The sequence below is a fragment of the Euprymna scolopes genome, chromosome 20 (genome assembly GCF_053919585.1).
Source record: "Euprymna scolopes isolate OS-2025 chromosome 20, ASM5391958v1, whole genome shotgun sequence".
NCBI classification, from domain to species: Eukaryota; Metazoa; Mollusca; class Cephalopoda; order Sepiida; family Sepiolidae; genus Euprymna; species Euprymna scolopes.
In genome coordinates this window covers 46,326,245-46,338,864 of record NC_136501.1, presented here as the reverse complement: position 1 = coordinate 46,338,864, position 12,620 = coordinate 46,326,245, and the positions used below count along the sequence as shown (strand labels likewise).

At 35.5% G+C, this 12,620-nt stretch overlaps 1 protein-coding gene across 1 annotated transcript in view; it reads left to right on the top strand.

The window, feature by feature from the left end:
* LOC145241409 (actin-related protein 5-like) overlaps nucleotides 1-1,599 on the top strand; it is a 154,267-nt gene extending 152,668 nt beyond the window's left edge. The window contains exon 20 of the mRNA XM_080104337.1: nucleotides 1,223-1,599. Within this exon, the coding sequence (XP_079960463.1) occupies nucleotides 1,223-1,380 (158 nt within the window). The 3' untranslated portion in view covers nucleotides 1,381-1,599. The remainder of the gene's footprint in view (nucleotides 1-1,222) is intronic.
* The last annotated feature ends 11,021 nt before the right edge of the window (nucleotides 1,600-12,620 follow it).

Sequence of the window (12,620 nt, the reverse complement as noted above, 5' to 3'; positions counted from 1 at the left end):
TGCTGGGATGGCAAAATCTAGAATTTGGCATTTTCTTTACTTCTTGATGACATCAGGTCTTTTTGCTTGGATGAGGTTATCTTCTGCACTCCCATTTCCCAGAGAATTTTGTAGTTTTCATTTTCCAGTTCCATCTGTGGTTTATATCTGTACAATTTGTCTGCATATTCAAAATGCAGTTGTTTGCATAGTTCCCAGTATACTGCTTTCCCCATACAGTTGAGTTTGTTCTTGTATTATTTTTAGGCTAGTTTATTGCATTCACTTATTATGTGATCTACTATTACATTTCTTTGTCCACAGTGTACATTTACAGTTTTCCTGGGTTTTATCTATTTTATGTTTATCATAATTAGTTGTAATCACATTGACCTGTACAGCTGTCAGTAGCGATTCTGTTTCTCTGTTCAAGTGTTCTTTTCTTAGCCATATCCATGTATTTTGCTGTATTTACGAATCATTCATCCGGCTGTTTTTCCTTCTCTCCACCTTTTCTTTTCTTGCCTTTTTTTTTTTTTCAGTTTTGTGATTTCCTGTATTTTTTGTTTAATACAGTGTTTCTTGTAGCAGTGGCCAGTTTTTCTATGTTCTGAGTTATGTATGATTATTATTATTTTATTAAAAATATTTTTGTTATAAATAATAAGAATTAGTTTTGGAGTGATGTAACCCATTTTGCTGTAAATAGTAAGTGGTTATACAGTAACAAATCACTCATTTCAAAGGCCTTCTGATCACTGTTAAGTTTTTAAAGAGTTATCTCCCTTCGTGATTTAGTTAATAATTTTGTTGCACAGTGTAACCATACAGAGAAAGATAGATACAAAAAGATAAGTATAGATAGAGAGATAAAAAGCCAATAAAACTTATTATAGCAATTAATTTGCCTAGATAAGAAAAGAAAAGCAAATATTAACAAGTCGAATCGATTTAGAATACTTAGATATGTACATTTTGAGAACTAATGTTAGAATGACAATATTTATATATATAAAAAACAAGTTAAATAATTTTGTCTTGTGTAAATAAACAAATGTTTATCTGCTCATTAACTATTTATAAATTATTTGGTTTGAAGACATGAAGTGGTTTATACTATATTCTGTGGCAAACACGGTAAGTTTACTTCAAAGAATGAAACGCTATAAAATTTTATCATCTATCAATCATTTCCTGTTTATTTTTCTTAAATATATATTTTTTTCTTTTTTTTTCTCCTCAGCGGATCCGATCTTGGATTCCTGGTATGGAGCCCGACAGTGGGCCCTGTCCCCACTAGTCCATACTAGCAGCGTTACACGAGCCATGTATGAAGAAATGGGTGGAGAGTATTTGAAGGAACACGTTGCATCGAATCGATATTTCCCTACACCGAAATAGACAGAGAGATTCTTCATCAGCTTCCACCTACACACCATCATCAATTAATTCTAACCATCATCAATTTTTTGTATTTCCAGTTTCGCAAATATTCCTGCATTTTGTCTTTTGTCACTCATTGTACCCCCCCCTTTTTCTTTTTGTTTCCATTTTCCATCTTTTTTCATGTTCAGTTAGTATAAAATAAAAGACTTTGGAATAAACAAGTAGACTGTGCAATAATATTTTTGTCTTCATTTCATTGGGAAGAATATTTGTTGAAATAGTTTAATAGTAGAAATTAAATTGATAATAAATTAAAACATATACGGTACAATTATGTTGACACATCGGTTGTCACTAAGGCTATAACAACAGCATATTCTTTTCATTATTTTGATTCTCAAGTATATATCAGTTAATATCTTATATGTTTTTAGATAGCGTGATGTGATTCTCAATTGATTAACTGTGTTGGATATATACTTGAGAGTCAAAAACAATGAGGCTCCCGCTTGCGGGAGTGTGGAGCCACCCTTTAATTGCCATTGCTCTCAGGTCCACTCTGACCTATTAAAAAATTTTTATTCAAAATCACTGGATTCGGCATTAAATAACCTGAAAAGGGTTGATATGCCGTAAAATAACGAACCAAATAATAACCAAAAACAATGAAAAGAATATTCTCTTGTTACAGCTCTAGTTCTCACCAAGTCACCGAAGTTAAGCAACAATAAGCCTGACCAGTACCACATGGATGACTACTTGGGCAGGCTAGGTGCTGTATGTACTGCTTCGAGTTGTAGAAATTTCCAGGTTGATATCTGGGAGCCTGTTCAATTCACTGGGGGAGATGCACCTTTGAATCCAGATGAAAGGCAACGGGAAACTATCATCATTATTTGTTTTCCCGAGATTACCATGACTCTACAATTTGGGAAGCCGTGGTTAAAACAGTAGGGCTGCTGCTGCTGATGATGATGATGAAATTAAACAACATAAAAATGTTTTGTTATAATTTGCACCATAGATGGACATGATAAAAACTAAGAATTCCTAAAAATTTTAATATGTAACTCCAAGTTATTGCCGATTTAGATCATTTTCCGTTTTTTCATAAATCATACGAAACACTACTGGGGAGACATTTTGATTAGTGTTGGGACGATTAATCTGAATCTGAATCGAGAATTGGAAAAAGCTGAACTTTTTGGAGTATCAGAATTAGAAAATTTTGTTCCCATATTCCGATGCCAAAAACGATTCCTTTAATTATCATTTTTTATTTGATCTTGTTTTAAAAAAAAATCTCCCACTGCTGGTAGTAATAATATAATAATAATAATAATAATAATAATAATAATATAATAATAATAATATTTATTGATTCAACCTTCCAGTAAAACAAAAATCTATAGATCACCTTATCACACAAGTATGTTTTTACGTTTGAGAAAATATCTGCACATTTAATGTGTGTTTTTATGGTAATCAAGACAAAATAACGATTTTATAGTTAAATATTTAGAGATTTATAAAGAATCAGAATCAGTAATTGTATCGGAATTGGTAATTGTATCGGAACTGGGGAAAAATATTGGAATCGTCCTATCACTAATTTTAATAATAAAATTTTCTTGAATATATTCATCTCGAACATATTGTAAATTGGAAAAATCAACCCACCATTTTTTTTTTTTTACTTGAGTATCCAAAAATGACATCAGATTTGCTCAGAAATGAAGCCTTCAATGTGATTTTATCAAATTTTGGGAATCTTTCTCATATTATCCAATATGGGACAAAAAAAATGATGTGACTTGTAAGGTAATGGTTTTTCTTTTCTTTCGCACATTCATTTTGAAACTATGAAATACCTTTGCTTTGTTCGCTGTGTCTGTTCAAAATTAGATATTTTTTTCTGGTGGTTCAGAAATACCCTTTTGGTAGAAACAACTAATTTTGGTATGAGAGATGAATTAAGAAAACTTCATCATCTGAATTTATAAAAATTGAATATTGAAATAAGTTTTAAAGCCCTTGTTAGGCATGGGTATCCAGAAGATTTTAGTGCTTACAAAGTCAGTCCTAAATATTGACAGAAAATCCTAAGTCTGTCTCGAAAATAGCTAAAAGAAGTTTGCAATTTGAAAGCTGCGAAAAAATGTAAAAACAAAATGTTTAAAACCCTTGTAAAATGTTTCAACCATTTCTGAAATTGACTTAAGATTCTTCCTAAATATGCAGAACTGACTCAGTGAGTACTAAAATCTTCTGAATACCATTTCTTAACAAGAACTGAAAGTAATTAGTGTCAGCAATTTTTAAATTCTATTATTAATGAATTAAAAAAAAAATGGCTAACATGTAGCAGTAAACTTGATCGGTTTAAGCAGGCCGAATGGACAATTAATCCAAGGACATTTGGCCAATTTCCTTATTAATTTTTCTTTGGTAGATCTCCTATTCTCAGCGTCCTGGATATGACCTTAAACTATATCAAGTGGTGAGGCTACAGCTTGTCGGCTTTGGAGAGTGTGGAGCCATCCTTTAATTGCCATTGCTCCCAGGTCCACTCTGACCTGGAGTGGTAGCACCTGTTAGGGTCCCAATTATGGGTTAAATAGAAACCGACTTGAAAACAACAAATATATTCTATTTAAAAATTTTCCTTCAAAATCTTTGGATTCGGTATTAAATAACCTGAAAAGGGTTGATATGCCATAAAACAAAAACCACCAACCTATTCTCAGTTTATGGATGGAAGGGGTATTGCATATTGTAATTGATAAGAAAAGGGAGGAGAGTTTACGTAATGCTATTTCTAATCCCGGGCAAAGCAAAGTGCCCCTGCTGGGAAAAAACTCATCATGGGTGTTTGACATGTGGTTAAAAGAAATCGCAGATTCCCTAGATGGTAAACTTTTCATTTACTATTGAAGGTTTATTTTTCTGAATCTCCAACAAGAAATTATTGACAAGATTAAAAAGAAATGATTATACTATTTATGTGCTTAACTGCTTTTCTACTTAAAATTCTAAAATAATTGTGTTCCTTTCCACCATGTAATCATCTGACAGAATAGAATCTCAGAGCATCACCTACTAGGTTTCAAACCCAGTTTTGAACTCTATCAAGGCAGGATAGAGCGTACCGGGCAGCTCTTGTCCAGATGTGGCAACAGTACTCCATTTTAGGATGTACCTGGCTCTTATACAGATAGAGAATTGTGTCGACAGTGAGATACTTACTGGAATTGTAAAATGATCCAACCATTTTTTTTCAGTGAACTTGGTAACAGATTTGGTGTATGTGTTCCATTTCAGATCAGAAATAAAGGTCAGTCCCAGAAGCTTGTCAAGAGATGGAGCTTCCCAAAGACGAGAGCAATTCATTTCAATCGGGGCGTGATGATGAGATGTCAGAGTGATTATGATTAAAAGAGAGAAGCTTGGTTTTAGCTGCATTAAAATTAACCAGTCACCTTTTTCCCCATTGTACCATGTGCTCAACATCAGGAGAGAGAGAATCAGAAAAATCTTGGTCATTGCTGAGCTTTGAAGCGTTACCATAGATTTTGATGCCATCTGCATAAATGCCTACGAATGATCAAAGAATGTGATTTGGGAGATCATTGATGAAAATCAGAGGGTTGGGCCCAGGATAGAATCCTGAGGGATGCCAGTGTTGATACTATGAGCTTCTGATTTCTGCCCTTCGACTACTCTTACAAACCTATCAGATAGAAAGGATTTAATAATTGAGAGGACAATTCCATGGCTGGCAATCTTTTGAAGTAGACCTTTATGCTATACCCTATCAAAAGCCTTGGATATGTCAAGAGCTATTGCTCTAGAAATGAATCCCTTATTGAGAGATTCACTAATCCTGTGTTAAATCAACTGTAGATCTAGCAGAATGGAAACCATATTGCATGTCACTGAATAGGTTATTTTTGCTGACGTGGTTGACCACTTCTCTATTTATTACAGATTTCAGCAACTTACTCATGATGTACAGGAGATTGATTGGTCTGTACTGAGAGGAGATGACCGATCTCCAAAATTTTTAATACAGGGCAAATTGATGAAGTTTTCCTCAAACAAGTTTAAAGGGATTACTTTTAACAGAAATATACAAGCATAATTGAAAGAAACTGCTTCATGGAGCTAAATATAAAAGGACAAAAAATTCGGAGTCAATAAATATTTTATCTAATCACAAGAATCGAAAAACAACAAGCAAATTCAAGTTCAGTAACTTCAGACCATTCTACTTTACTCCTGTGCTATAAAGATCGGTAACCTTAATGCAGGTTGTTTAAGTGAAAACTTAACACCTATATATAAAAAACTATGAGAACTTGGAACTGTTCAACTTACCAAGGGTAGGTAGGAGAAGTAAGACACTCTTGTGTGTGGACTAATGATGTTGGACCGTTTTTCTGTAATAAAAAACTGGATGCCCAGATTGGATGCGTGATATAGACACACCAGCATCATCAAATCTAATAAAAATGTTCCTATAATTCCTACAGTCCCGATTATGTCAGCTATACGTTCATGAGCAGATATCAGAATGGATATATGTGTGTGTTGGCTGAAAAATAGAATGAATGCAACAAAACCAAGCGAAAGAGGAGAACAATAATTGTTTTGATTTTCAAGCAATGAGAAAATAGCAAATCTGCTATAATTCTTGATTGCTGATGAGAAGTATCAAGCTAGTGATTGACCCTGGCCATAAACTGGGTGATGAGAATAGCGCATGTTCTTGAGATGCAGTTGATATTCAACCAGTTAAGCATAGACGGTTGACTAATCATCTAATGAATTTCGGCACACCTTAATTGGTGGATGACGGGAAATAGCGTCTGTCGACCTGACCATCACCCTTATTATAAATAGAGCAATACAACTGTGTTTCTTCAGTTGAGACAAGAGTTAAGTTGGAGTTATGTACATATCTATATATCTATAAAAGTGAAAATGTCTGTGTGTGTGTGTATGTACATTTCCCTACCAAATAACTGTCAATTTTCGGTCTAGAGATTTGAGATTTGACATAAGGAGCATTGAGATTTGGGAAAATCTTTTTAATCGGTCTCTGTCCAGAAATTTGGCTGTCAAGGGGGTCAAAGTTCAACGATTTGACCTTTGAAAACTCTACCAAACTCCTCCGTCAATTTTGGGTCTAAGCACTTGAAATTTTAAATGTAAATTACTTGGATATGAATCAAACTTTTAATTTGATTTGAGCCTCAAAAAATAAATATTAAGGGGTCAAAATTGGGGTCAAAGTTAAAAAAAATTTGACCTCTGTGGTCTCTACCAAATTACTCAGCTAATTTCTGGTCTAAACATTTGAAATTTTACATAAAGGGGTATTCAGAGACAGAGCAAGCTTTTTAATCAGTTTTGGTAAAAAATTTGAGCTACCGACGGGTCAAAGTTCAAAAGATTTTACGTTTGCGGTGTCTAGCAAACTTCTCAGCCAATTTTGTATTTTAATTTGAGACCAAAATAATAAATGTTAAAGGGTCAAAATTGGGTTCAAAGTTATAAAAAATTGACCTCTGCGGTTTCTATGAAATTACTCGGACAAATTTTGGTCTAAACATTTAAAATATTACATAAAGTATATTCACACGTAGAGCAAGTTATGAACAGTATATAGGGTCCAAGCAAAGCCGAGCTGAACTGCTAGTATATATATATGCATTAAAAAAATAAAAAAAAATTAAATGAAAAATATACATATATATGAACAAATGATTAATATATATATGAACAAATGATAAATAAAAAATGTTAAAAGACATCTTGAAAAAGAGTTAAAAACATATTTAATTTTAAAAAGAAAGCACAAGATAAGTGGATGGTCCTTAATCCGCGGAGTTTTGAAGAAATACTCTCCTTCTCATTAGAGGGCAGGAATTAGCAAAATGCGGGATCGGATTTTGCATATAAAAGTATTTAATGAAAGTACAAGTAAGTCACAGATCTTACTTGGTTAAAAAAAAGGTTGAGGTAAGGGGAATAGGAGGTAAAAGAAAAATGATAAAAAGATTTCACATGAATGGATAGTCCGGTGAAGGGTATTAATTAATATATATATATATATATATATTCATATATGAAAATATTTATATAAATATTTATAAATATTAATATGAATAAATGTATATATTAATATATTTGTACCTACATTAGAGATGGCTTTCCATGTGGTAGGAATATCTTCAGAGAAGATCTTCAATTACTGTATATGTGCTTCCATGTAGCACTTACAGCACTGCATTCATATTTGCCCTCTACCGTTCTCATAACCGCTGAATTACTCTCATTAAGAGTATTTAACCCTTATCCCTGAGTGGCTTCCGGGCCTTGATAAGTGGTGACCACTGTGTAAAAAAAAAAAAAAAAAATTTCTGAGAAAATTGATCACATTCTGTCTGCTTATCTCTCGACTAACATTTGTGTCTGTGGAGACTTCAATATTCACAATGTTGAATGGCCAGCCCACTCAAACAAGACAAATGACGAGCGGAGGTACTGTTATGATTTTTCTATTGCTTATGACCTAATAAAAATTGTTCATGAACCCATTCATATGCCCTACACTGACAGACAGTCTGGAAGTTCCTTACAACTTACCCAGAGCTGTGCTTATCTTCCATTCTATCGTCATTGAGATCTTCCAATCACGCGGTTGTCTTGATTAAAATAAAAACAAAATGCAATAAGTTCTTCGATCTGCCTCTTCATTGTACTATATCTCGATATTCTATGGCTGATTTGGATAAACTACCGAGCATTTATATCAGACTAGCGAGGGGTACCCGGCGTTGCCCGGGTGTTTAGAGGTGTGTGTGTGTGGAGGGGGGGGGTAAAAAAAAAGTAAGTATGAGGATCAAACCCGAACCGTTGAGGCAAAGTTGTAAATTAAAGTGTGAAAAAAAAAAAACGTGCGACGTTAACGATTTCCCCACCGCGAGATGCTAACGGAAACACGTTTGAATTTATTTAATTACTTGGAGTTAGCAGGTTGCCCGTTTTAATGAGTTAATGAGGTCAAGTTTTACTGCGGGATAGTATTCATTTACTGCTGAACGCTCCCCCCACCCCAAGATGTTATAGGAAAAAGACTAACCCACATGCGGCGAGCGACAAATATTGAATATTTATCTTCCCGAAATCGAGCAAATTAAATAGACAGGCGAGCTTCGTTGTTAACTGTGAGATATTATGATTTATATGTGATACAAAAAGTTTTAAAAAGTTGTGAAGCGAGCGACCGCTTCTCTGAAAAAAGCCTTTTGTTGACATACAGAAAAAGCTAACACACATACATACATACATACATTTTCGCTTTTATATATATTGATGTACCTCTGGGTTCCATGTTTAAAAAGAATGTGTCCTCTGTAGTATCAGACATTACGGAATGGTTGTCAGTAAAGATTGCTCCATACCCTCCAAGAAATTCTAGCAAAAGCCCAACAGCCAGCTGTAGTTCATTCCAGAATGTGACGCTGCAAGTGGGAACAAAAACCACTATTTCCGTTGCTTTCAACATAATAGATGTTACACAACTGAAGCTACATTTAGAACTGCCAACAATCACTGTAAAAGAGTAATAAAGAATGCGAAAGATTAATATGCTAAGTACATCAAGTTAAAAGTAGCTGAGCAGTTACTTGGTTCCCACCAGTTTTGGCGATTAAAAAACAGGGTCCTGAACAGAGGTAAGTCCTTTATCCCAACAATCATCAATGAACTGAGGTAATTTGGTCAGCATTTGACAAAGCAAAACTCTTTGCCAAAAACTTTGCAGCAAATTATACCCTTTACAATCAGGGACGCCTACTCCCTAAAAAAAATATGAACAAACAAATGTACTCATACTCTCTACACTGGTACGAGGGGCGTGCAATAAGTAATGCCCCTGACCCACTTCCAGTTGTCTGATCTAGCTGAATGTTTGCATGTGCAATGATTTATATCTCTATGGGTTATGTGGCAAATGATAGCTCTGAACTAATTGTGGTTTCTGTTTTACAGGTGTTTGAACTGAGTCAGGTGTGAAATGGAGCCTGTTGAATGTCGAGCAGTGAATAGGTTTTTGTATTTGAAAGGACGCACATCACAGGAGACTTTTGATGAAATAAAAAAAAACTAGTTTGTCCTCCAACCACGACGTGACTTCAGAAATCAAGGCTGCATCATCTGGAAAACGTTTTCCTTTCAAAAACAACTTCATGGCTGGGAAGAGGTGAAAATCAAAGGGTGCAAGGTCAGGAGAGTAGGGAGGATGGGGAAGGATTTCATAATCACATGCCCGTGCTTCTGATCTGGCGACATGCGAGTTGTAGTCCGGAGCGTTGTCCTGCAGGAGGAGGATACCTTTGTTGATCTTGCCCCGCCTCTTGATTTTGATAGCTTTCCTTAATTTCCTCAAAAGTGAAGCATAACAGGCTCCTGTAATTGTGATATCCTTTGACAGGAAATCTGTCATCACTACTCCGTCCTGGTCCCAGAAGACTGTGAGCATGACCTTGCCAGCGGAGGGCTGCACCCTTGCCTTCTTTGTAGGTGGTGAGTGCAAGTGCTTCCACTGCATTGACTAGGCTTTGATCTCTGGATCATAGTGATGGACCCAGGTTTCATCCTGTGTAATCAGTCTTTTGAAAAACTTTGACTCATCTTTTTGGCACATTCATCCTCGAGCACTCGACGCGTTATTGCTTCTGGAATGGTGTGAGCAACATGGGAATCCATCTGGCAGACACCTTATGAATATGCAAATGGTCATGAATGATAGTTTCCACAGACCCTGTACTAATCTTGATATCTTGGACGATTTGGCGAATAGTAATGCGCCGATTTTCCAAAATGGCAGCCTCAACTTGATGGACAGATGCCTAATCAATAGCAGAAGGTGGGGGGGGGAGACCAGTTCTGGGAGCTGTTTCCACAGACTTCCGGCTATGTTTGAATTCACGATGCCAGCATTTTACAAGGTCATATGATGGGGCATTATCACCATAAGTTTCTTTCATTTCATCAAAAGTCTCCTGTGGTGTGCGTCCTTTCAAATACAAAAACCAGATCACTACTCGACATTCAACGCTCTACTTTTTGAGAAAATGGATTTGCTATACATTAAAACATGGTTACCTATTCTTAAAAAGTAACATACATTTATTACAAAACAGAAACAAATTAAATAGTCTTTCTTCCAGGGAAAAGTTTCACAAATACCTTTAGTTAGATAACAGTTATTTATTTATTTTTTAAACTTTCTTTCCTCCTTAACCTTCACTTTTAAAGTGACAACTTTCAGAGGTTTTCATATATTCCGAAAACGAATATTACATTTAAAATTGGCGCCGACAAATAGTTTTCTGAATATTAAGACATTTATTATGCAATGTAATCTCTTATGTTATGATTAGTGGCCATTACCCTTCCCCGGTGCTCCACAAATCTATATATCTATAAAAGTGAACGTGTCTGTGTATCTGTCTGTCTGTGTGTCTGTGTGTGTACAGTTCCCTACGCAATAACGCTGTCAATTTAAAGTCTACAGATTCGAAATTTGATATACAGGGTACTGAGATTTGGAAAAATCTATGTGATCGGTTTTCGGCCAGAAATTTGCCTGTTATGGGGTCAAAGTTCAACAATTTAACCTTTGAGAACTCTACCAAACTCCTCCGACAATTTTGGGCATAAACACTTGAAATTTTAGATATAAGTTCCTTAGACATGAATCTAACTTAATAACTTGATTTGAGCCCAAAACAATAAATGCTAAGGGATCATAATAGGGGTCAAAATTAAAAAAAATTGACCTCTGTGGTCTCTACCAAATTACTCAGACAATTTCTGGTCTAAACATTTGAAATTTTACATAAAGGGTATTCAGAGATAGGGTAAGCTTTTTAATCGGTTTGGGTCGAAATTTTTTAGTTACCAATATATAAATGTATGTATGAATGTATGTTTGCATGTCTGCCCAAAACTTTCGACAGAGGCGACGGATTTTCTCAAGATCAGTATCGTTTTGAAGTTTAACCTTTCAGAAGACAAATATCGAAAAATTGGCTAAAAACATTAATATCTTCACCTTAAACTGGGCACTTTTATACAGGGGGAGGGTCGCTTTTTTCGCCGATATTTTTGAAAGTCATCCTCTCCTTTCGATTGTTTAGCCTTAATTAAAAACATGTCACTTCCGGTTTGGCGGTTGTCGGAACAGCATAGACGTCAGGTTTTTTTCCGTTCTTTTCCTCCTTCCCGGTACGGGTTCGAGCCTGCCTTCCTACTACCACTTTTTTTTTCTTTTTTGCTGCAACGCCGGGCTGAAATGCTAGTTACACTATATATGAGAGTGTCGCCGTTCGTATCAGAACACCGCTTTACACTCAAATAAAAACACGCAATGGCCGCGATTCGATAGGCAGCCACATGACCAGCACGTGGCTCACGTGCATGGGCGATTCGTTATGTCGATCTTTTTTTTTTTTTTTAACCGCAAACAGAAAACTCTTAAAATTTTACTTTTCCCCAAATAATTAATAACAGCAGAATTGAACATAAACGCAATGAATGTACATTTGCAACTCTTTTGATTTTGACAGACTCGATAAGGAATTAATTCTAATCATTTGTTTACTAAGAACGACGTCTGTTGTACCAATCCTTTTTGATGAACACGGCGCTTCTTGGGGACAGGTGGCTTCTCGAATGAGACTTAGATGCTCCCAGTCCAGTAGCCGAAAGCGCTTAGTAACAGTAGTTCAAACAGCCCTTTTCAGGGCTACCTTTTCAACAAACTACTTCTATGCGAACCAAAACTACTTGTATGCAACTACTACTGCCTGCCTTCTGAGATTGCCCTTCTACAACGCCTCTCTCAACGTCTCTTGCAACCTCCAGCAGCACCTGCAGCTCCCAGGGCTTCCCGCAAATACCCATACCAGTGCTTACTGACGCCCAGCTGCCTCGTTCCAGAGATTAATCCTGTTTCACTTGGACTGATCACTACCTCATGACTTTATGAATTTACCACCTTCATTTTTTTTACTTGGTACTTTTACAGTTTAATCAAGACATTAAAAAATGAAGATATCGAAAAAATTTAAATTGTACGTATCCGTTATGGAATGAAGTTCCCCGAAAAAAATATTTCACTTAATTTCATCAAGTAGTTTAAAAAATTTTTTTTTTTTATAGCGAAACAAAAAAACAACAAT